The sequence below is a fragment of the Apus apus genome, chromosome 1 (assembly GCF_020740795.1).
Source record: "Apus apus isolate bApuApu2 chromosome 1, bApuApu2.pri.cur, whole genome shotgun sequence".
In the NCBI taxonomy this organism is placed as follows: domain Eukaryota; kingdom Metazoa; phylum Chordata; class Aves; order Apodiformes; family Apodidae; genus Apus; species Apus apus.
Genome location: NC_067282.1, coordinates 182,319,209 through 182,344,578, shown reverse-complemented (window position 1 = coordinate 182,344,578; position 25,370 = coordinate 182,319,209). Strand labels below are relative to the sequence as shown.

The 25,370-nt window shown below is 38.7% G+C and overlaps 1 protein-coding gene across 7 annotated transcripts in view; it reads right to left on the bottom strand.

The window, feature by feature from the left end:
- PTPRZ1 (protein tyrosine phosphatase receptor type Z1) overlaps positions 1 to 25,370 on the bottom strand; it is a 135,157-nt gene that overhangs the window by 80,953 nt on the left and 28,834 nt on the right. For all 7 annotated transcript variants that reach the window (XM_051618123.1, XM_051618145.1, XM_051618134.1 and 4 more), the window contains exon 2: positions 14,602 to 14,667. In XM_051618123.1, coding sequence (XP_051474083.1) covers positions 14,602 to 14,667 — 66 coding nt within the window. The remainder of the gene's footprint in view (positions 1 to 14,601; positions 14,668 to 25,370) is intronic.

The window sequence follows — 25,370 nt, the reverse complement described above, 5'->3', positions numbered from 1 at the left end:
TGACTTTCATGCTGTGGTCATAGCTTTTAGTGGAGGGGAAGCAGGGCAAGGGAACAGCTGGAAGTCTCGTGTCTCCTTCTAGGTTTGACTTTTGCCTTTTTTTGAGACACAATCGGATTTGAGAAGGAGTAGCTGCATCTGGAGCCTCAGTTCCAGTGAGCTGTGCTCATTTTCGGGATAATTGCACCATATTGCAGGAAGAAGAAAGGAGTTGCAGGAGGTTAGATAGAATAATTGCAGTTCATGTAGGAACCTGCAATTTTGGAGACTGTAAGCTGTAAAGTTTGGAGTGTTTAAGATGGAGAGTGCAAATAGGTAAAAAGAAACTAGGATGTATTTCAAAGAGCATTATAATGGAAAAGTATTTTTTGACAATATATTTCATTTCACTTTTACTAATGAATAGCAGTGGATGCTTCCTTTAATACAGAAAACCCAACAAGTGGTACTTGAGCCTGGTGAACATGATATGATGCCCTTATGCAAAGAGAGACAGCCCTGCTCCTGAAACAGACCAGCATTTCTGTGCTCTGACTTTGAATAATTAGAATAGCCACTTCATGGGTGATAGAAAGATGTCAGAGGGAGGAAGAAAGATGTTTTGGAAGTCATAGAGACATTTTTTTTCCTGACTGTATCTCTGACTTTAAATCAGCTAAGTGCATAAGCCTGTAAATTGCAGTGTCTTCAGTTTCCAGCCACATCAAGGGACTGCTTAGCTAGAATCATGTCCTAAATGTGTGTATTATTATATCTTAGGTTAAAAGAGCAGCTACTTAAATATACTCCTATACTGTGCTAGCTTATTACAAAAGAACACACAAAACTTATACAAATATACGATTGCTCTGGGCTGCTCAGCAAACAGAACGTGGTACATGTTTTAAAGAATATATAAGAAAGGGTGATAAAGAGATGCAGGTGCCAGCCCAATATTTTAAAAAGTGATCACAACATTTTTTTCTAGATCTGTAATTGCTGGGTTGTTTTTTTTATTTCTAACTATTCCATCTCTAGGCTTATATTCTGGCTCCATTATGAAGTATGCTCATGACACACAAAAGGAACCTAATGTTATCCTCCCAGGAACAGGGATCCATCCTACACCATGGTGCAGTCACCTCTGGGAATATTCTAAGGAGACCATCAGCTAGGCAAAATGCAAAAAAAGTGTGACATGAAGGAAACTGATTCACCAAGGACAAATGTGTGAGCACTGATGAGGTACTGCACTGCTTGAGGGAAGCTGTGGAGGTGCTCTGAGACATGAAACCTGATTTCCCATCACGTTAACGTAAAACATGAGTGGTAGAACAAATACAGAGCATCCACTAGAAGCCATTAGTTGGGTGAACAGGTGATGCTGTGTGGCTGCATTGCTCTGGCAGGACTGCTGAAGGCTTGAAGAAACAACAGGCTCCGCTAGTTCACACTGCACCCACAAACACTGAGGAGGCTAAAAGCAGTACAAACACAGAATATTTGACAGCTCTGACAGGAAAGTCAGCAGGTTCCAGCTGCTGACAGTCCAGCTGGTCAGAACTGCTCGGCAGCAAAAGAAAGTGCTGCCAGCCCTCAGTGCTTTACTATAAAGAGCTTTTCCTTCAGACAGAAGCAATGAGCATACATGACTGCAGGCTTGCATGTCATCTGCGTCCTTTCCTTCATTACAGGATCAAGTATAATTAGACTATCCCTCAGTAATACTTGTCTAGTCCGTTTTTTTGAAAGAGCTTCAATGAGAGGGATTCCACAACCTTTCTAAGCTTTCTAAGTGTAGCTATTCTCACAGTTAGTTTTTTCTAATATTGCACCCAGATTTTCTCTTCTGCAAATTAAACTGATTCATCCTTGTCACTTCAGTGGAATGGAGAATAAGTGTTCACTTTATAATAACTTGTAAATATTTGAAGACTGTTATAACTGCCTTTTCTACACTAACTGATTTTCTTCAGGTTTTTCCCAAGGAGTTTGGGCTTTCTTAGACTCCTGTCATTCTTCTTGCTTCTTCTCTGGACAATCTCTCAATTTGTCACTGTCTTTTCTACAGGTGTATGGCCCAAGGATGAAGAGAGAAGTACAGCTGAGATCTTCCTAGTGACGAGAAGACCAATTCTCTCACATGCCTTATGCATCATCCTTGTTAATTCACCTCAAAATGGCCTTGCCTTTTTTGCAACAACAGCGTATTGTTAATTTGGATACAGTTATAGCTAACTTCCATATAGCCACCTAACCAGTCTGTCCCCATTTTGCATCTATAGGCTTGATTTTCTTTCCCAATTGGAGTATTTTGTGCTTACTGTTACTAGTGAATTGACATATTCTACTTGATTGATTTCAGAATACATCTCTCATTCATCAAGCTTGTTTTGAATTCTGATTATGCAACTTCCAGCATGGTGTCCTCCAAGAATTTGCAAATGTCCTCTCTTTCTTCTGTCATCCAACATATCAGTGAAAATACTGAAGAGTATCACATCGAGGAAGAAGCTTTGTTGGATATTTCTTGATAGGCTCTATGAAATTGCTTTATATGTCCACATTCCTGTAAATTTTGTAAAAGTCTCCATCATTCTTGGTTGTATAGAAAAAGCTGTACTTGCATGCACTAATTTGGATCTGGTACTGCCATAGACTGAAAAAAAGATAAAATCCTGGAAAGTGTAAACTGAGCCATTCATCCTAGTGAGATATGAAATATGAAGTTTCAGGACAATTGAATGTCAATATTAACTTTTACTGATGATCAACTCTGTAGAATCAAGCTAACACCCTTGTAATTTCTCTTACAATGTAAAATAATGAGGGGTCTGCACAGGGACCATTAATTGTCATTAGCTATTACAGACTGATTCCTTGCTTAATTGCCACACACTCCTAGATCACTCCTAGTGATCATTTTTCCAATGATTTTATATCTTTTGCATACTGAAAGTAGAATAAATATTTGAAATTAATTTCTGAGTATTTTTGCTAGCCACCCCATCTCTGCTAATATCCACACACTTAAATCTTGTTCAGAAACTCCATTGTTAATACAACATAAATTGGTTGTAACTGTAAGTTAGAATTGATTCCAAGTGCAGTTTTAAGTTAAGGGATATCTTCTCATTGATTTCAGTTGGCTTTAGTTCAGGCTATTAGAATAAAGTTTGAAAATTGAATATAGGTCATTATTTGCAACAGTAAAATTTAAGGCTTACACAGCAATAACTAAAATATTATTTAGGTAGGAATTTATCAAAATGGGGTTATCTGTGGGTGATAGCATAATAAATACGCTAACCGGGTATTTAATATTCATAAAAGCACGTATTTTAAGACTTATAAATCATTGCAATGTAGTGATGCTTGAACACAAAAGGAACTTTCAACATAAGTCATATTTTGTGTAGGATGAAGAACACTTCACGAGTCAGCTTCCTTATATTGACTCTCGTTTATGAAGTAAATGGAGTTAGAGCAAGGCTGAATTCACCTTTAGAATATGAATGAGAATATAGCTGGCTGTTTAGCTGGTATCCAACATCAATTATCTTCGGAGGGAAGGAAGGAAGGAAGGAAGGAAGGAAGGAAGGAAGGAAGGAAGGAAGGAAGGAAGGAAGGAAGGAAGGAAGGAAGGAATATGAAGTCTTTGAAAAACTGGAAATTGTGTCACTGTGTTGAATAGATCAGTAAATATCCCAAATTGTTCCCACGGTATCTAACTAATCAGTACTTTCCCTTGTTAAGTAAATAAGAAAGAGAGAGAAAAATAGTGAGCACCAATAAATGGGAGGTACTAGGCTGTGTGTGTGCAGGCAACTCTGGAGTTTCTCAGTTCTGCTAATTACACCTACCATTGACATGATGTGTGAAAATAGGCCATAACAAGGAGGTCCAGTCTAGCATATGGGAGAAACAGCTGACCTTGAGAAATGATGTAGTAAAAATGGCACGAAATGTAACAATGCAATTTATAGAATCATACATGTAGAAATTACAAGTGGGAGTTTTTGTTACTAATGAGGATCTCACCATAGGGAAAACAAGGAGGAGCAAGAGAATCAGACCATGTCTGACAGTCTCAGAGGACTGTACACAGACAGGATGATGGAAGGCGTGTGTGTTCTGAATCCCTAACCAAGCAACTCCTAGTCAGGATAGGAAAGTATTAATTTCTCTGCATAAAGTTCTGAGGACAGTTCAACTGGGGTAAGTGCTGATTGTGCATGTTGAAGACAAAGGAATTTTAGGTGAAATATGGGTGAGCATAAACAAGCTAGTGCAATACCAAAAGGGGACAAGAGACTAGATAATCTTGGTTTTATTTAAAAACAAACAGGAGAGGGATATCAGTGCAGGAAAATATTTGCAATAGAAAAGAACTTTCCAAAAAGCAAACAAACAAATCAATTCTATCAGAAGAACCAGATGACCTCAACTGTCCACTATTACAGCTAGTTTAGAAATCTAGAGAACATTTAAAAGCCAAGAGTGAGTTTCTGAGATAGTCTTCAATGAAGCAAACTATCACAACTACTTTAAAAACAGGATTCTATTAATTTAATGCAAGAGTTAAATGGCATGATTACCTGTAACAGCAGAGTGTTGAAGTTGGGGGTCCATGACTGGTCCCAGTAAGAAAAACTTTAACAGCTCAATGAAAGGAACTTAATCACACTGGAATATCCTACTGAATTCATTCTTAGGGGCTAAAGCCAAGCAATTGGAAGAAAAATATTTTGTTTCCATGAAACATTTCTCAAGAAGACAGTCCAAAGTCCACTGTAGTTCAGAGCTCTCCTCTGATTCTTCACTGAATCTGATGCAACATGTTGCCAGTTTACTCAACTATTTGTTGAGAATATGACCAACTTAACCTGAAACAGGTGACTGGAACAGAACTTGCAGGTAGCTTATTACTTGGAACAAAGGCATTTATTCATATTTATGTTTGCAGTCTGTTTATGAAGTGAATGATATATTTAGAGACAACAATGTGACTCAGTTGCATGGGATTTCAAAGGGATTTTTAAAAAAGGATTTTGCTGTTTCAACTATGAATCTATCTACAGGTTGATAGCTATAAACCGGAGATTTGAAAAATGTTTTCTGATGGCTGGATGCAGGGTGTACTTTTTTTGTAGACTTTCACACCAGAAAGCCATATAAAGTAAAAGCTTTTCTGCTAACGTTTCAGACTGAATAATAAATTACGAGGAAACAGAAAACACCTTCAAATCTTTTTATAGAAGGTAGTTAATGAATACAGCGCAGTGTAAATCTCATTGTTCCTCAACAGCACTTACATTTCTGTACTGACCTGTTGAGCTGGCAAGCTCACCAGCAGGTTTATATATGTAACTTGTAACACATTTACAGATACACCAGCACTCTCACAAATGAAGGGATAGAGAGAATATTATTAGTTGATTGATGGTTTTTATGGTACCAAATTTGGGGCAATCTTACACAGAATATACACCAAAAAGCACCTTTTGTTATGTTCTACTAAACTGTGATAAAGCAGGTAAGTGCCTTCCCTCACAATACGTTCCTATAAAGCATGCAGTGGGTGTGCTGGCTTTTGTGAACCCTTGCAGGCATGCCAGCTGAACGCGCCATGGTAACCATGATGGACAGTGTCCCTGACATTTAGGAAAAGGCAGCTGGGAGAGACTGCAAGATAGTCAAAGAAACACTCAGCTGGCTCTCTCTCCATTAGTTACTTGGGAGGAGAGTTTTTCCTGGAAACACTGGAGATAAAGTGGAAAACTGAGTTATTTCATGTAGCCATTAATGACTGTCAGGGAGTAGCCAACAAAACACTAAACAACCACTTGATGGTGAGAAAATATTATAATCTAAGTTGTGGCTTCACCATAAGAGAGGAAATAAGTTGATATGACAAGAAGTGTCAAACAGAAAGGATAGGAAGACTACTCTAGAAAAAGGAATGGATAGAGAAGACATAGAAAGTCATCCAGAAAAGCTCTTTCTAGCACATGCTCCACAGCTTCTCTAGACAGAACAAACAATTTCAAAGTGAATTTCAAGATGTGTGATCAAGCCACTGCAACAGATTATCATCAGTTCCTTTTATGCAGAGGAGAACAAGTATCGTTTTCATTTTTATCAGCTATACATGGTATGGATACATTAGGTGTACAAACCTCTTCTCAGTGGTTAGAAGTGTTGGTAGAGATCAGTTACATCAACGTACTGAATCTGAAGCGGGTACTTAGACGGCTGCAGAAAATGAATGGCTGCATTACTTAAAGTATGTACCCCTTCCCCAAGAAAATGTTACACATTGTCTGTTGCCTTTTTGTGTCGGTCACTTTCAATCTGTTCTGCATACTCTGAGAGCAGAAAAAGCACAGATTAGTGATGTAATGAGCTAGTGCTCCTATTTAGAGTGCTGTGTACACATATACCACAGCTCTACAATAAAAAAAGCTTTCATAAGGATGCCTCTGAATAATAGTAATAATAATGAAAAGTTTCCTTGCTTGTAATGTTTCATTGACTAGCACTCCAGCGATAAATATTTGCTTTCCTGAAAACTGACAGAAAAAATATAGCTGAGAAAATATACTGTGCTGTGTATATGCAAGGTGGTCAGAACACGTACAAGCAAGCAGAAAATTCACTCTTCTGAAACAGGAGAAAAGAATTTATGAACCATTGAGTCAGTATTCATAAATACACCAGCAACAGTATTTTTTCAGTTTTTCCTTCTCAGTTACTCAGGCAAGGTAATGAAAGTTGGGCTTTTTGATATTGTGGTCTTGATTTTGCCATTAGCCCAGTAAAAATAATTCTTCTCAGGTTATGACCATGCAGCCAAACCCTGACTTGACTCCTTACACAGCTAGGGAAATACCAGAAGTTTGAAAAAAATTTCCAAGTCTTTAGATGTAGATGACTCTTCTTCTCCTTTTCCAGCATTCAACATATTGTCCCTCTTCACTTTTCCATTTTTATTTTCTTAATTTTCTTTACTGTGTTTTAAAAATATCTTTGGTTAACACAGTTTTCATCAGATAAAGCTCACTGACAGAGAAGGCACTGTCAGAGAAACATCACATTCAGAGGGAAAACAGTTTAACTCTTAAATGCAGCATCTATGATAAAGGACAGGAGAAGACAGTCAATTGTTTCTCTGGCTCCTAAAACAGGATCAGTGCCAGGCAATATCAGATCAAACCACAGTTTAATTTCTCATAAAGGAAGCTCTTGAAAGAGAGCAGAAAGAGGCCACCACAGGGTGAATATGGAGTTTGTTGCAAGTACAACTGTTGGAACACAGCAAGAACTGGCAAAATATATATGCAGTGAGATGCTGCACCCAGAGTCACACCCAGGTCATGAACAGCTTCAAATTTGTAAGTACATTGCACAGCATTAGTTATTGCCCTTACTCCAGTACATTAGCAAACTGTGCCCACTGAAATGAATGGCACTTTGGAAAAAAAACAAAACCTGTTACGAATGCAGCAGAATTGCCTTTGGGTAAGTGTTTGTAAGAAAGTGGTAAACAAATAGGCTGTAGCAGGTGAATAAAGCTAGAACTTCTGTAAACGTGAACAACAGGAGAATTATTTGCTGGGCTCTAAACTTCACAAATCCATAAATCACATTGATATGGAGGTGATGGTAATCTCAAAGTAATTGTTTATTTTGTAATCAAGTAGTCCTCATGATCATCTCCTTCCCCCTGTAGCACAAATTGAATGCACTTGTGAATGAGAACTTATTCAGTGGTATATGCATGATGATACTTCTATGATCTTTTTGAAGAGCAAAGAGGCTTAACCAGAGGCTGTAGTCTACTGTGAAATATCCACAATCTGCTTTTTTTCTTCATTGTACTTTGGTGTATTCCCAAAGACAGTACACGCAAAAAATGCTTTTAACTTCCAAACAAATTTACTTCATGCATAGTCTCTACATCATTCTGACTTCTGGCCATATCTTACTAAAACAGCAGTGCCACACTATGCAAATACCTCACACTTTGATTTCTAAACTTCAGAAACCAAATGTGTTTGTATAATCTAGTTGATGCTCAGAATGAGCTGAAGTGCAGTTTCTGAAAATGACCCAGCTCTTTCCTTTGCTTATAGCATTTAAGGACTGAAGTGGGGGAAGGAACAGGTCTTAGCAGAGCTCCTTATCAGGCAGCTCCAGCAAACAGAAAAATTGTCAGAAGAACGCTATAATTTTTTCCAGTGAGGAGTCAAATATAAATACCAACATGTGGTTCTTCTTACCTGTCCTACAAGCATCCAACTTTGAAAGGTGCTTGAATATGAGGTCCAATCCTCTTATCTCCCCTCCAAAAAACCCCTTTGCAACAGTTTTCCACTCAGCTTTGACTGAATCAAACATTGACTGAATCAAAGCTAAATACATCATCCTCTGCTGCTAGTAGCCTTGTACTGCTCACAGATCAGCTCTCCTGATTGAACAGAAAGGAGGTTTGAAACAGGATCTTCTGAACCATCGCTTAATATGAGTTCAAAAGTCTGATCACAAATATACTGAGTAGACTTCTTTTTTTGTGTGTTGCATAACATGCTTTGTGTTTTTTAATCAGTACACTGAGAATCATTAAAAGAGATTTCTTTAGGGCCAGCAATGCCAGCATGCAGCTTCCTGCTTCAGGATACCTTGTCTCTTTGATGTGAACAGATTCATAACACTGTAATTTCTGTAGCTGAATCATCAGCCTTCCAAAACCCATAATAATGTCATAGGCTTTTTAATTAATGAGCCTGTGAATTTAGTGACAAAACACTCAAACCAGGAATGACTGCATGATCTGGAGGATGTCAATATGTGTAATGAGCTATCATGCAAGAAGAGGTATGACAGCCTCTGAAGCATAAGGCCTACTAAAACAGAAAAGACCCTCTGCAGAACTTTTTTTATAGGAGTTAATAAAGGAATACATGTTATTTTGACTTATGCTGCATCCTTTACAGAAGGAACCCACAGGGCCCAGGAGTACAGGCTTTTCTTTATTACAACAGATACAGCACATCAGTCATGATTTTACTTGGTGAATATAAAACACACAGTGATTTATTTCACAGGAGGTGGTAAGAAGACCAGATCTTCTCACAAAATTATGCAGATACTAGTTAGCTAGCAAAAAAAAGAGTGAACTTAATTTGGTACGCATCATGTTCCCAGAGCACAGTTTTATCCATCCAGTGAAGGCAGGAGCTTTCATCAGCTTTTGGCCAGGGCTCTCTTGGAGACATTTCAGCTTGGTCTGGTACAACTGTCTGTTAATTCAGTCATTTCAGCAAACAGCTCTTGGATCCCACCTCCAGCAGGCTCCTGCTGGTGCCTCCTGTTCTCTCACACAGCCCAATGTCAGGATTTGGCTCACAAAATGGCTCCTCTCTCATACACCAACCTGGTCTGCAATAGAGAACAAGGACCCAGACCCTACGCCTTTACCCTCTAGCTCCCTTTGCCCTGCTCCTGGAGCTGTCTCATAGGGGACTGCACAGGTGCTCAGACTCACACAAACACTCCTCAGCACAGATGCTTCTCCATGTCAGCTGCAGTGCAGAAAGCAAAGCCTGCATGCCTGATCCTGTCCATCCTCCCAGCAGATGGATGCCAAACAGGGAGGCAGCGTGAGGATGAAGGGAGAGCCTGAAACTTTACCAGTATTGAACTGTGGGGTAATAGAAGCAGGAGACGTTTCACAAAATCAGTAGAATTAGCTTCCACTGTCAAAATAATTTTCTTGAGTCACAGCTGAGGTAGTGTAGATCTCTGTTCACTTTTTAGGCTGAACAAAAAGCAAACACTTTTGTAAACGATGATGGGTATAAGCAACAAACACCTTTCCCATGTGCTTTATGAGCAGTGACTTTGCAATAGACTCTCTTCAGTACTCAAAGATGACAGAACATTTGAAATTGAAACATTAGACCGTGTTTGGGCAAGAAAGAGTACCTTCCTCAGTACCACTAAAAATGACACCATTTTAATTTCTGAGCCAAACTATAGGCATCAATATTTTAAGCTATCAGTGCAAATTTCCAGGACTTGGGGTGCCAAAACAGTCTTTCAACTTATAACTAAGGTTTTGTCTGTGTAGTGATAATCATGGGAAATGATTAATTAGGGGGATATCTCCAGAGGGTTTTGAACCAGACATAGAATGATAATAATTTTAAGCTTAACAAACTTAGTTCAGTGTTCAACATGGGAGCAAAACCAACAAGCCATTAGGTTTAGCGGTTGTTACTGTGGAAAGTAGTGGTTCAACGTCCAGAAAAGAATCATCAATGTGCTGCCAAGTTTCACTACTAAGATATGCCAGATATTAAAAATTATCTGAAAATATGATAATTAATTATTCTGCTAGACAATGAGTTGTGTGTGAGTCAGTGGTGTGCCCCTGCAGCCAGGAAGACCAAGAAAGTCCAGGGATACATCAGCAAGAGTGCAGCTAGCAGGACCAGGGAAGTGACTATTTCCCTCTACTGCATATGAGTGAGGTGACATAAGAATGATCTTGAAGGTCTTTTCCAACCAAGATAACTCTGTGATTCTGTGATTGCGGAGTCTGGTTTCAACTTCCTCCCCAACCCAGTATGAGATGGATATTAACAAACTAAGGGCCACTGAGGTGACCAGAGGATTGGAGCACTTCACAGACAAGGAGCGGCTGAGGCACCTGAGTTTGCTGAGGCTGGAGAAGAGAGAGGAAACCTAGCTGAAGTCTACTGCTATGCAAAGGCAATCCACAGAGCAGGGCACAGGGAAAGGGCGAGAGGCAACAGTCACAAGCAGCAGTAAGAGATACTGCAGTTGGGTAAATGAAAAAAATTCTTCAAAACGACAGTGGAACACAGCGCCCAAGCTGCAGCATCACCTCCTTGGAGATCTGAAAAACTCTGCTGGACAAGGTCTGAGCAACCTGCTTCAGCTTTGAAGTTTGCTCTGCTTTGGGGAGGTTGGGCTGGATGATTTCCAAGGGCCCTTTCAAACCTAAATTATCCTATGATTCATGAATCTTCCCTCCAGAGAATAGGGAAATATGATTCACACTCTGCTTGTAAACAACAAAATTGTTATCTGAATAACCAAGAGTTTAATCACCCTTTGCTCAAGATCAGAGTTGTCAGTATTTATAAGGCAATTGTGTATCAATGTACCACATTATGAATGGTAGCACAAACTGAACTTAACACCCCTGAATGACAAGACAAAGAACATTGAACTGGCTGTGCTATTAATTTACACAGCAAATTGAATTTTAAACCCCCTCAACTTCTGTAATTCCTGGAAGGCTGTTTAGAATTTCTTGCTTTTAGCAGAAATTGGGTCTGTTTTTTCCCCTAAAGGATGTAACTTATTTGTTGTGAACAAGAATCCAAATCCCAAGAGTAAAAACCCATCAGAAAGAAATTTCACTGGGAAAAAAAGCGCCTTCTTTATGACATCATTTGATAATTCGACATGTGAACATTCAGACTCAGAATTTTCACAGACCACTATCAACCAGTCATGTTAAAAAACACAAAAAAGCAAACAAAAATCAGAATTATATAGTTCCTCATGGAAAAATCAATGCTGATAAACAAAGCATCAATAAAAAATAATCTTTCACCTGTATGATAGAGAAATAACTGAAGTGTATAATGCTCATTTTATGGTTTTAAAGAATGATAACAGGAGACTGCCTAACCTTAATTGTGCAGCTAAATCATGTCTAAATGATCTTTGGTTATTAATTAGTAAGTAACTAATTTGAGGAAATCACCTTTTTCAGTAGACTTGCTTTTTTACAACAAAAATGGTTGAATTAACTTTTGGTATAGGACATAATTTGAAAATATTCCTGTTGTTATAGATTTTTTATTTTTATCACTGTTTCAATGAAAAAAAACAATGAAGTATTTTAAATAAAGTAATTTTACTAATGAACTAAGTTCAAGAACCAGTTATGCCTGGAAAAACTGGATGCACCTGCAACATGCACTTGCACTTTCCACTTAACGCAGTATTTTTTATGCAAATATATGCAAAGTCAGGACACACATACACAAAAATTCATGCTTGCAAAAGCAGAATTTGTCTATGGCCTAAAACAGAGCCCTTAGAAGTATTAAAAAATGTTTCCAGTAACATCTACACTTTCATTAGACACTTACCCAAGAGTCAAAATCTGATGATGAGTCACATAAATTACAGTATGTGAAACTGCTTTATTATCAAAATTCACCTTCGGAAACCGCACGATTTCAGCAAGTAAGATTCTAGTTATTTCTCTAGTTCCATTTTACTTTCATCTCATGGCATCATCCCAGTAAAAAACTGTATTGACCCACTATGGCTAATGTAGCTGAGATTTATTATTTGATACAGAGAATTTAATCTGCTCAAACTCATACTAGTCTACCAAACCAGTTAGATTTTTCTTAGTTATGATGGATTAAACTCCATGCTTGCAGAATTCCAAGGCCCACTTGTAAAATTTCATTGGACCACAGAGGCTAATTTTTCAGATCTTTCAGTGAGCAGGTTATAAGACAGAAGAATAAAACCAGTGTCTGAGGAAAGCATGAACGGCCAAAGCATAGGTCATCTATTTAGAAATATGCATGTCAGTCTATACTTCAAAAATGTAAGTCTCATCTATGTATAGTAGTTTTACATAGAATACTTGATATCGCTTGCCCCAAGAATAGAATTATAGAATAGAATTATAACATTAAAATTAAAAAAAAAATAAAAAAAATTCAATGTGCCTCAGCCTCTGGACTTCTGTGCTTCCAACATACAATGTTAAAATCTGTAATTTTTCTTTGCGTTCAGGTAGACTGTTCTTTTTTAAAAATGAAAGCTGAATTCATGTATTCCTTTCATGCCATGAACCAAATACCTGGTATTTCAGAAAAACACTGCATATCACATGGCTCACAATAAAGGCAGTAGCCCTAGACACCAAGTACCTGGTTTATGTACAGCCCCCAAAAAAGCTTTGAAAATTCATGTCCAACCATTCCTGGAGCTGGCTGAGTCACCAATGCTGGGAGCCACATCGAGCCTGTGTGGCCAAGGGTCTGCTGAGATGGCAGGACCAAGGGTAGGAGGCTGTGGGGCAGGGTGCTGATCAGGGAGGGGGCTGCAGGGGCAGGAGGCTGTGGGGCAGGAGGCTTCCAGGCACACTATTGCATGGGGCTCCTCTCACATTCTTCCAGACTATACAGGTTTGAATATGGGAAAAGGCTTTGCCAACGGTGGAGTCACTAGAGCACGGAACACAAAGTGAGATGACTATATCGAGGTATCTCACATGTTAAGGGAGAGAACCAACATGTCTGAATCCTCTGGCTTGCAGTCTGTGCTGTTTTGCCATCCAAAATACCCAGTGAATGTGACCTGAGGCAGCTGCAGCAGCTGCACAGCAGGTGGGTGCTCTGAGCAGGTAAGGGAAGAGCTCTGCCAGCTGATATCCTACACAAAACCCACTCGCTACTCTTTAAAGTAAACTCATCAATTGCCCTCTGGCCACCTGTAATCCTGGAGGCTAATCCTTGCATTCCCCTAGCTGCAATATTAAATAATGGATGGATTTTGAACACGAAATATTGTACTGATTGATCTTATGCTTGGATTTTGTGGTACAATGTGTGTAAGTGGGAGTTTTCATTATAGAACTAATTTTGAACATTTTATGACTAGCCTGTTTCAATTCTCTCTAGGCTCAAAACGTGTTAGATATGTTTTATCATGGAAGATAAAAACTGCCTTGCAGATGAGAAAGAGTGACAGAAAGAAAAAGAATGGTGTAACTTTCTTTAACTGGAGGAAAGTATTTTGAACCAAATATATGAAACACTGAAATCTGTCAGTCCTCATTTCTTTTCATAAATTGGTATTTTTTTGAACAGTAACTTATAAAAATGTAAGAGTCTATGCACATCCTCAGGAAGTCAGTTCTTACATTCTGGATAAAATATACCTATAATTTAGGACAAAATTACCTTTTCAATGTTACTGAAAGTGGCTTGACTTTTACAGAACAAGCTAGGAGGCAAACTGTGAATTTCACATAGCCCTTCTGTGATGAGGCAAAGTTGCAAAAAATGTAAAGGTATAGCTCTCTTACTTATGCAAATGAAAAGTCCAAATGACTGATGTTTTTTGAGAATCAGGGTGAAAGCTGGAAAGGATGGCAGGTGCTCAGAAACAGAATGTAGGAGTTCATATTCAGTATATGGATATGTTCTTACCCACGTAACATGCTGTGCCTTGTTTCAGCATTTCTGTCTGCTTTTTAAACTTGCCAGAACAGTCTTATTCAGATGATAAAAGAGCACATAACAATTTATTGGCCCAGCCTTCATCTTGTAAGTCGTGTCTCAGGGTTAAGGTTTTAACCATGAGGACTTTCTCTTTCCAGATGAAAATAGTTTCTACTAATGTTCCTGCAATTTCTCTGACTTGATTTCCTCCATTTCTACTTAGCAGTTGTTATGGAAACTAGTATACAGACAAAACAGGCACTTGAAGTTGTAACAACGAACATGAAAATATCAAAGTGAAGTAAGTTCTTCAACAGACAGTCTTGCTTACCTGTATATGACCAATCAATCTCTTCAATCAATTTCCGCTGTTGCCTATAGTATCCGTACACCAGATCTGCAAAATAGAAAAGAATTTACAATATAAATACCAGAAGCCTAACAGCAATGTGAAGTGTAGAAGACACAAACCCCTCCAACAAGATAATAACTGTCTTAATTGCTGATTATTTGCTTTGTCTTCATTTCAAGCCTGGAATGGTAAGTATTGGTTTAACAACATAAAAACCATCAACCTTGTAGCATATAAAGGACACAAACAAAGCAAACAGAAGTGCTTTTCATGTAATTTGTTATTAATTTTTTAACTCTTATCTTACAACTAGACATATATATACTGGTAGGACTAATGGTTTAGTCTCCCCATCATTCTACTTAGTTTTCTTTCTTTGTGTTCCCATTATGTCTGCTTTCTTTGTTTTCCATTAAGTTTTTTATTTCCTTCCTTGCAGGTCAATGCAAGTTCAACTTTCACTTCAGTGTGGTCTGGACTTCACTTGTTTTCTCTAACTTTTTAATAGTGATACCATTTAAAGACAGTGAACAAAATATTTAAAAATGTCATTCAACATTCTACTATTAGCAGCAGTATTATAGTTGAAGCATGTGAAGTTACTTATATCTCCACAAACTTTATGGAGTAAGAAAGCTCCATAGCTCATGGAGTGAGAAAGCTAGGTATTAGATACTTTTTCATGACATAATATTTCTCTTGAGGGAAATATCTTACTTATATATGTTCACTGATTTATTCTGACTACTGAATAACCTTCACTGTTATCCTTTTTATGCCAGTACAACTCTAGCAATACTACTGATGTATGCAAATATACGACTATGCCCCTTAATGCTTATTAATATATATAAATTGCAGATGTATGTTTTCTGAGACTGTCGTTTTGAGAGATATAATGTTAACTAGCTTCACTAAATACTGTTCCAGAGAAGCACAATATAACCTCTTTAAGATATAATTGCATAAGAGCACATTGAGCACACACATAGATTACTTCCTTGAGAAAGTGCCACAGAATTCTGCTCACATGCTGCAATAAATACAGTTTAATGAAACAGTTTCATAGCCTCCATTTTTTTTCCTTAATGTAGAGAAGTATGCAGTGCTGATTAGAGGATGTTAAATCATAATTGGTATTTGCAAGGTTAGAAATATTCTGTGTCTTATAATGACTTTCTGCTACCTTTATGAAGTCCATATGTTTTAATAACTTCAGCTGGCATTCTGCCTCCTCCATGAAATTGCAACTGCCCTTAAATGTTTTGCTCTTCTCTTTCTCCTTCACCGCCAAAAAAAAACCAACACCAAACCCTCTTGCAACACTTCGCAACATTCACTCATGACTAAGATTTTTACAAAAAGATCAAACCTTACAGATAATTTACGGCACTGAAAAGGGATTTACATGCACCAGCATTGTCTTTGGACCACATTTTCAACTCTATGTGCACTGTGCCTGCTTCTTTAATTAATTATGTAAAAGAAGGCTGTTTAAGTTCTGATTCACAGGCATTAGTTGCTGTCTCTAGTTTCCTCCTTCATCTGTTGTTCTTCTAATTGTTACTTCAAACAATTAGTTGAGCATTCATATGTTAACAACGCAGGGTTTGGGCGTGAGAGCGTTCCACCACCATTTAAATTCCACATAGAGGTCTGGAGGACAAGGAGTGATAGCTTCAATGAACAAGAAAAAAGGGGCAAGGTTCACCTTTTTTTTGGTGCATTACACACTTATAGACCCAGTAAATCTTATGGGAAGTCTTTATAAATGCCAGGAGTTCATACACCTTCTTTCCTCTGCTATTCACCTATTGTGCTCCCACAGCCTCTTCACAGTACACTCACAGCCATGCAACCAACAAAATGTTGCTATGTAGACAGTCAGTGTTGACCAGCTAACAGCATGGAAACCAGCTGGAATGATTTTTTTTATTTATTGTATTTTATTTATTTCTTATTTTATTTTATTTTATTTTATTTTATTTTATTTTATTTTATTTTATTTTATACAAGTTAACATCCCTTTTGCTCCTGGTATATGACAGTAGGCAGTTTTGTTTAAATTGAGTATTTAAATTCCTCACATTTAATTTAAATTCACATAATAATAGTGGGAACATATTCACAAAAGAGAAAGCAAAACTGGTTTCAAATTTGTGGTTTTTTATGTAAATCTATGATACTGACACTTGAGCTTGATCAGCTTGACAGTCAGCATGACTCTTGTGACACTGACTGACATCTTCAGCCAGTGCCCAAAATAGTTTGAATTCTATGAAGAATTAGGTTTACAAAGAAAAAAACCCTTAATGTTTTGCTCTGCTTCCAGGAAGCTGTTGAACATGTTTCCATAGACTGTTTGTTTATTCATAGAACAAGCCAATTCAGTTGCAGGATCATGTTTGAAGCAGTTTTATGGTTATCTTTCTATGCATGTCAAGGGGACATATAAGTTATTGTGGGATGCTTTTTGTTCCCTTTTTCTACCCTCCTTCAAAGCTGAAGATTTCTGTCTGAGGCTGCGAGACTTGGTTCTTTCTATATTCTGTCCAAATAGTGCTTACTCCAGTGCCCAAGGCCTCGGAAGTCAGGAATAATGGTGGCAAATGCTTGCTCCTCTGCTCATGAGGGGTAGTGGGATCAACTGATTTGTGGCTGACCTTGTCTCATGTTCAGTCATGGTGATCAAACAGAGAAGGCAGATTTCTGGTTTAAGCATAGTGATTGGACTAATAAGATCTTGTAGATATTTCTTCCTGTCCAAAAAGTATAAATAACCAGGTTTTCTTTCTCCTGACATGGGTCTGACATTCCTTTTGCACTTACTGGCCTCAGTTGAGTTGCTTTTGATTCACTGCTGTGAATGAAACATTCAGATCTTCAATGTGTATTCATATGTAAAAAGTAAAAAAAATGAACAGCTTTAAAGATTAACAGAAAGAAATGTCTTTGAGAGAGGTCCTCTTGATTTGGCACTTGGTGCCAGCATAATGAGTCAGAGGAGTGGAAATGGGACCTTAAAACTCTGAACTCTGTTGGGGAAAATCCTCTGCAAGATGCTGAGGCAACAAGCCCTAAGTACATCCACTACGCACCCCTCCTCCTAAGCCTCAGTAAAACGGGTAGTCTGAGGACAGCGCCCAACATACAAAGTATGTTTGGGGTGCTACACTCAACACACTGCTTTGTTATGCAAGACACCAGCTCAGGCTCAATCTGGCACTGTAATTTATATCAAGCTGCTGTAATTTTACCAGCCCTTTAGGCATGTAGTTTTTGCCACAGCAGTGTTAAGAGATATCAGCTGCTAGACTCAAGAGGACAAAAACACAATCTACTTATGGTTTTATGTCCACTCAGTCTGAACTTGTGAGCTGCACCTGCAGCAGAGACAGCATTTATGAGATTCTGACATCAGAATGACTTATTTATGGGAACTGGGCCACATTTAGGTAAAATCTGCATTTGAGAGATTTTCTACAACGAGGTACTGATGGCCTGTGTGTGCAATAGGGGTTGGCACTCTTAACTCTGCATTCAGATTGCCAACACAGTTTAGTCCTAGGAAGTTACATCTCACTTGGTGTTTTCCTCCTGTCCCAAAATCTGATTTGAGAGTACAGAATAGACCCTGAAGTCATTTGCATTCATCTAGTATACATGGATAAAGGCAATGTATCACAGTCATGGAGGTAAAGGCTGTGTTGGTATTAAAACAGACCTAGGCAGTACTCGACCTGTGGCTCTTAGGCCAAGGAAGAGCAGAGGAGCTCTTGGGATGCCAGCAAGGATGTGAGCAATCACTGAAAATATGGGATTATTTCTCTCTGAGATACACAAAATTACTCTTCATAAACAAATTGTGTCTCATGAGATCTCTGGTATGTACACTTTTGTTTCTGCTCTTGCAGAACCTGGAAGCTGTAAATACCAGAAGCTTGCACAGGTTTGGAAAGGATTTGAAAACTCTGTGAAAGGGAATTCCATGAACATCTCTTAAACACACTGACACCACCTTAGGCTCACTAAGTCCACTGATGAATCTGGGAGGATAATGCTCGGAAATTCTTATTGCATATTTGCCCTATTTTAATGCATTTGCCTAGGCATTTGCTACTGGTTACTGCAGGAGATGGGTAACCAGGCAAATGTCTTGAACTAGAAAAGCAGTTTTAAAATTTTTTCTCAAATACGTTATACGTGCCCAGACACTCAACAAACCGTTTAGAAGGACAAAGCACTATTTACTCAGGTTCAGGTTTTCCATCACATAAACTGACACAACTATGAAGATGCACCGATTTGTGCCTAAATGTTAATGTCTTGGATAATGCTCATTCATACATAGACTGAGGTAGCACAGTCTTTATGCCCTATTTGTTTTACTATCTCTATTCTTCATCAGCCCTTTTATACCCTGTAAAACATTTTGAAAGTCATATTGTTGAAGTTTGGGCCCAACATGATAAGAAAGAAACAGCTCCATGGCCCAATGAGATGAGGAGGACAAGGCTCATGGGTTGAGACAAAAGACAAGGAAGGTTCTTCACCGATTAAGGTCCCAGGCAAAACAGACTCAACTTGGGGAAAAATAATAATTTAATTTCACACTAATCAAACACACACAGGACACAGACAACACAAAGAGCAGGGCCTGCATATGTTATCCCACCCCTCCCTTCTTCCCAGGCCCAAATCCCTTTGTTCCTTGCTTTCTCTCCCTCCTTCCCCCCAGCGGCACAGGGGGACAGGGGATGGGGTTTAGAGTCAGTTCCCAGGCTGGTGGTTCTTGCTGTGCCATCCTCAGGAGGAAGAAAGATTCCTCACAGTCCTTCCCTGCTTCCCCATGGGGTCCCTCCCATGGGAGAGAGTCCTCCACAAACCTCTCCTCCATGAATCCTTCCCATGAGGTCCAGAGCTGCTCCAGCCTGGACTTCTCACACAGTCACAGGCTCCTTCGGGAACCGCCAACTCCCCTCGCACCAGGTCTTCCAAAGCTGCATGATCAGAGTCCACAGGCAGCAAATCCTCTGGCCACAAAATCCAAGTCCACTGGCCAAGTTCACCCCTCCTGGCGCCTTCAAGGAATGTTCCACCACGTTCCTCCACGAGTGCAGGGGGACAGCTGCCATCTCGCCATGGGTTGCAGGGAAATTTCTGCTTGGGCACCTTCTTCCCCTTCTTCCTCACCAACCACCAGCACCGCTCTCCTTTCCCAGCACTCTTCTCACTTAAGTTCTTCTCTGCTCAGGTATTTTATCTGTTCTTTCGTATGTTAATCCCTGAGGTGCATCTATTGTCCCTCCAATGGCTCCTTGGCTGATTTTTGGAGCCGGGAGAGCTTCTCAGCTTCTTACTGGAGCCACTCCTGTGGCACTTCCCTCGCTACCAAAAAAAACACCAAACCAAACCAGAACACATCTTTTTAGAACAAGACTGAAATCTCTTCACTGGAGAAGAATTACGGCTTGTGGCATAAACTTAAATGGTATGATAAGAACAACATACAGGGTAGCTAAATGAAAAACTGCATGTGGCTAGTGGCTAAGAAGTGGGACACCAGACAAAGTTACTACAAAGAAGTCAGAAACGAAGACAAACTGCAAAACTGGAATAATAATAACTCTTTTAAAAAGAAGTTAGGATAAATGCTTTTAATATTGAAAAATAATACAATTAAATAGATCAGAAAGACTTTTATTATGGAGGTTCTGCTTCCAAAAGTAAACACAGAACTTGAAACACAGCTAAAACTGCCATCTCTTACGATAAACAGAGCTTTTCTTCAACTATTTTAACTTCTTTCTCCTTCCTTTGACAGGAAGGTCACAGGACACACTTCTAATACCTTTCATCCATCCTATGAAGGTGTAGCTTCATTGCCTCAACTGAAATAATTATTGATTTATACTGTCAGAGGAAATAAAAAGATTCAGACCACAATCGGCTAACAGTCTTGAAGTTCTAACTGACAGGAGCTATCTATAAGTCCCTTTGAGAAAACCATCTATATTTACCTGAGTAAGGTCTCTTTCTTATGGATTTATTTAATTTTTTAATGGCATCTGTAAAATCCTTAAAACCACCTAAATGGTGCAATAGCCCGTTTCTACAATTTCACACATTCTTTCTCCCTGAAAGTGTTTAAATCTTTAGTCAAGATGGGTCTCAAAAATTTCACAGCCTTGGAGAAATTAAAAAATCTTTTTTTTTACCCACAGTGTGTAGACTTATTTTAGGCATCAGTACATGTTCAGGTATCTGTAAAGAGAATTAGTTCCCTTCATTATGCTGGAGTGTAGGCTGCTCATTCCAATATGGACTGAAAAAGTGAGACCATTCCTGCACTAGATATAAAATCAAAACAACAAAAACACCACTTACAATTTGACAATTGGTGTGTGTGTTTTCTAAAACAAATTGTATTTAAATCTAAGAAGGAAAAAATAAAAAAAGATCGATTGATCTCCTTTAAAAGCAGTTACCACTAAGCACTAGAGGCATTCTGGTTACTTAACCTGTCACAAGTTTACAGTGAACTGTGCCGTGAATTAAAAGGATAATCCATATAGTATCAGCTGAAGTTTATAAATCACATTTAATAATATTTTTTCAGTGCATTTGTAAATCAGAAAGCAACAAGGACTCCAGTTTGATCAATTTACTTTCTACCCTACCGGAATTTTACATGCCTGGGGCTTACAGGGCCTCTGAAATTTCTAACCAGCCAGGGGAAAAAGTGGAGGGGACCTCAGGATACCACAGGGTGTGATCCAATCTGCTTAAGTTACCTGCTTCCACCTTGACTCTGACTACAAAGTGACTCCTTCCACTTCTGATCTCATGCAACTAGACACTACGTGAAGATGAAGCAAGAGGATCTGATAGGCTTCAGCTTCCTACACAGCCATTAACAGTTAGTTGAATCACTGGCAACAGTGAGTTTTAAGGCTTCTCTGGTAAACGATTCAGCATTCAAGAGTCTACTCACTGAAAAGAAGCTGACAATACATATTTTAGGTGGGAGAGTTGTGCTTATCTCTCCAGAATGGATATTTCTGAACATGCATGGAAGAGTGAAATGAAAGAGTCTGTGAAGCTCTTGGGCTAAATACAAAGATATCATGTAGATTACTATCGCCCCAGGCAGAGGAATAAAGTGAACCTGTCTCCTGATGTCCAAGCCAGCAGTATCATGGAATCAATCACAGAATTACAGAATCATAGGATGGCTAAGGTTGGAAGGGACCTTTAAGATCATCTAGTTCCAACCCCCCTGCCATGGTCAGGGAGACCTTCCACTAGATCAGGTTGTTCAGGGCCCCATCCAACGTGGGCTTGAACACTTTCAGGGAGGGGACATCCACAACCTCCCTGAGCAACCTGTTCCAGTGTCTCAACACTCTTACACTAAAGAATTTCTTCCTAATGTCTAACCTAAATCTCCCCTCTTCCACCTTAAAGCCATTGCCTCTTGTCCTATGACCACACACCCTTGTAAAATGTCCCTCCCCAGCTTTCTTGTAGGCCTCTTCAGGTACTGGAAGGCCACTATAAGGTCTCCTCGGAGCCTTCTCTTCTCCAGGCTGAACAGCCCCAACTCTCAGCCTGTCTTCGTAGGAGAGGCTGAATGTAGTGAAAAGGAGAATTAGTGCCACTAATACCTTATGTGGAGCTTAACTGAACAACTCTGTTTCAACATGTTCTAACAAGGTTTAAATCTGAAAGAGCGCCTGAAAGATGACTAACTCTGTAAATTAGAAACATACTTAAGGTATGAAATAGTCTCCAAGCTGTTCCACACTATTCAGACTTGAGAAATTTTCAGCAAACTCTGAAGCAGAACTTTAAGCATTTGGGACACTTTCAGGTTAAGAACTGGGGTATCTGTGAAGTCAGGCAACTCCTTTTCAGTATTTTCAGGACTTGAGTAACTCTGGAATTGGGTGTCTGTCTTTTAAGTTTCACTTTTCAGTCTGACTCTTGTTTAAAAATGTTTTACTCTTGTTTTAAAAAGCAAATGTTCAGTATCTGCTTCTCTGTTTCATCAAACATAATATTATTCTATTATTCTACAGAACACTATTTTTCTTTTCACAGACTGCTGGAAAAAAAGAGAAAAGTGTATTGATTGCTTCCGGAGGTGATTGTTTATTTTGCAGCTAACTACAGGAATATTAACACTTGACTTTTTTTCCCTGACAGTTTAAAAGAAAAAATAAGAGATATCAAATAAAATAAGGTCATGCCATTTAAAAATCAATTTTGTTCACATTTCCTTTCTTGACTCAATTTTTAATTCTCTTCAGTACCTTGTTATCTATATTGCATCTACCATTTGATATAGCTTTGAGGTCAAACTCTGTCTCATGTTTTATGTATGTCCGAGAGAGTACCCTGAGGGAAATATAAATCCCATCCTAGTTCTGTACCATGTCACCCACAAAACTGGAACTTCACAGATGATTCTGGAATTCAGATACTAATAATATCTGAATGAGGACTCAGGAGGGTGCCAGATATTTTTCATGATCTACACAGTCATGTATCTTGCTCAATTGTATTTAATAAATATGGTCATCATCTTGGCAAGGGGAGGTAAATCTGCCTGGAAAGCTCTATAAGGCACATGTGAAAGGAGACAGAACACAATACCCCTTTACAAGCATACATTCCTCTCCCCTCATCCTTCTTATGTCTAATTTACACACATTTTACATAACAGTAATAGCAGGGAGAAGACAATTTGGTGATTTAAAAAAAAAAAAAGAAAAGAAAAGAAAGAAAAAACAAAACAACACCACTGTTTTGTTAGTTCATGTTCTTTCTGCTCTAATCCCTGGTGAATTCTGTTAGCAGATATAAAACTAGCTGAACTAGGTTTGACCCAAAATGTGGAAATAATAGCCCCATAAGACAACAGATACAGTTTAGTCAATCACTGTAAACATGAAATTACACGTTACTACAATAATAATTTCCCCACATAATCCAACCTTTCACTAAGGCAGTAAAAAGCTTTTCTTCCAGGTCTCAGGTGGAGGTGGCACTCCATGAAAAGCCTTAATTTGTGCACTGAACCACAAAATGGAGGTTCTGACCTCATGTTATTTGCAATCTTACACTGAGTGCAAAACACGGTTTGAACTGAGAATCTCATTGCCGCAATCCTCCTAGGTTCAGATTAGTTCAATGCAACTGAAAGTTCATATATTGTGGCAGTCAGCTGTCAACACTCAATAACCAACTGCAAATTGACTGTGACTTTCTAGCAGTAAGAAATTAAATCTTTGAAAATAAAATCAGGAAGCCTGAGAATGTCATTATGATTCATAGGCAAATTTTTACTACAAACTAAACACTGTCACATTAAGAACTTAAATACCACGTTCCTAACTATTCAATTTCTATTTATTTAATTGCAATGACTCACCAAAATTAAATTATTTTTATTGCCAATTAATAAATTAATGAATGGCTCTGTCAATTAAGAGCAACCAGAATCAGGGGAAAACATTATTTAAAAATGTATTTGAGTTAACATTTTGAGCATGCTTAAATTTGTAAGTAGGTTTCAATGCACCTGAAGTGACTCACGAATTTACAGCAGGACTGACCAAGTCATTCCCACACTGGGAGTCCATCTGCGTAAGCTCTTTACTGGTTTAGACCTCAATTCCCAACAGAACTAAAGACTTTTGGCTCTTAGGTGTTGAGGAATTAATTCTAGAAAGGCATTTTAACACTGAACTCCCATTGCAGGCTCTCAAAGATCCTCAAATCTCTTGATAAACAGACACCTGGTGCCCTTGGCCTAGGTGTAGAGTAATAAAACCCGGGGTAAAGGCATTCAGTAGCAGGCTGTGAAGCATATCTGCCTGTCCCTCTCTCCCTTATGAATATTTATATAAAGGTTTTATGGTATGGGGAAAAACTTCAATAGGCTGGATTCAGAGTGTCTTCTGTGAATATTCTTTGGGCAAGTAATTAGGATGCTTTGTACTAGAGCCATTTAGACACTTCTGCCATTGTGCTAGGGAGGAAGCCCGCCTTGCACTTCACTCCGAGCAATGCAGAGCTGTGAATAGGCAATGGCCTGGAAGTTTACATATAAACTGAGAAGAAGCTTTCTCACTGCCTGTTTTCTTATAAATGCTTCCAATTAAGTGTGCAGGCCCAAACAGACAAAATGGACAGGGTGCTAAGACTCACTTCCGTGAGTGAGCAAGGAAGGTTTAAACTTCTAGGCCCTGGAGAACATCTTGGGAAAAATAAAACTTCTAAGAGAGGAACATACAGCTGACTCTGTACCAAAACCAGTTGTGAGCCCTAATAATATATAGGTATTAATATGTCTATTCCACAGAGCCTAGCAAAGAAAAGTAAATTTAATTTCTAGGGGGTAGCAGGATAAAGCATTCAGCACAATGTAACAAACCAGTAAGATTGCAATTACCGTTTGTCAAATGGCCCAACAGGACAAAGCTTAGAGAAACAATGCAGGTGCAAATCTGAAAAGCAGCTTTTGAACACAAGGTAGCAGAGGCCTTTCTTGAGAAACTCACATAACATGTACAGCAGACAGGTCACGCTGTGAAGCAGACGAACCATTATGAGTGATGACTGTAATATAATTTGAATTGACATTCAAGAAACAGCAATTGTGTCAAATTAGTACACTGGCATTAATGTCTAGCAAACAAAATGCACGGTTTTTCAAAGATGCTCCAAATAAAAATATTTCC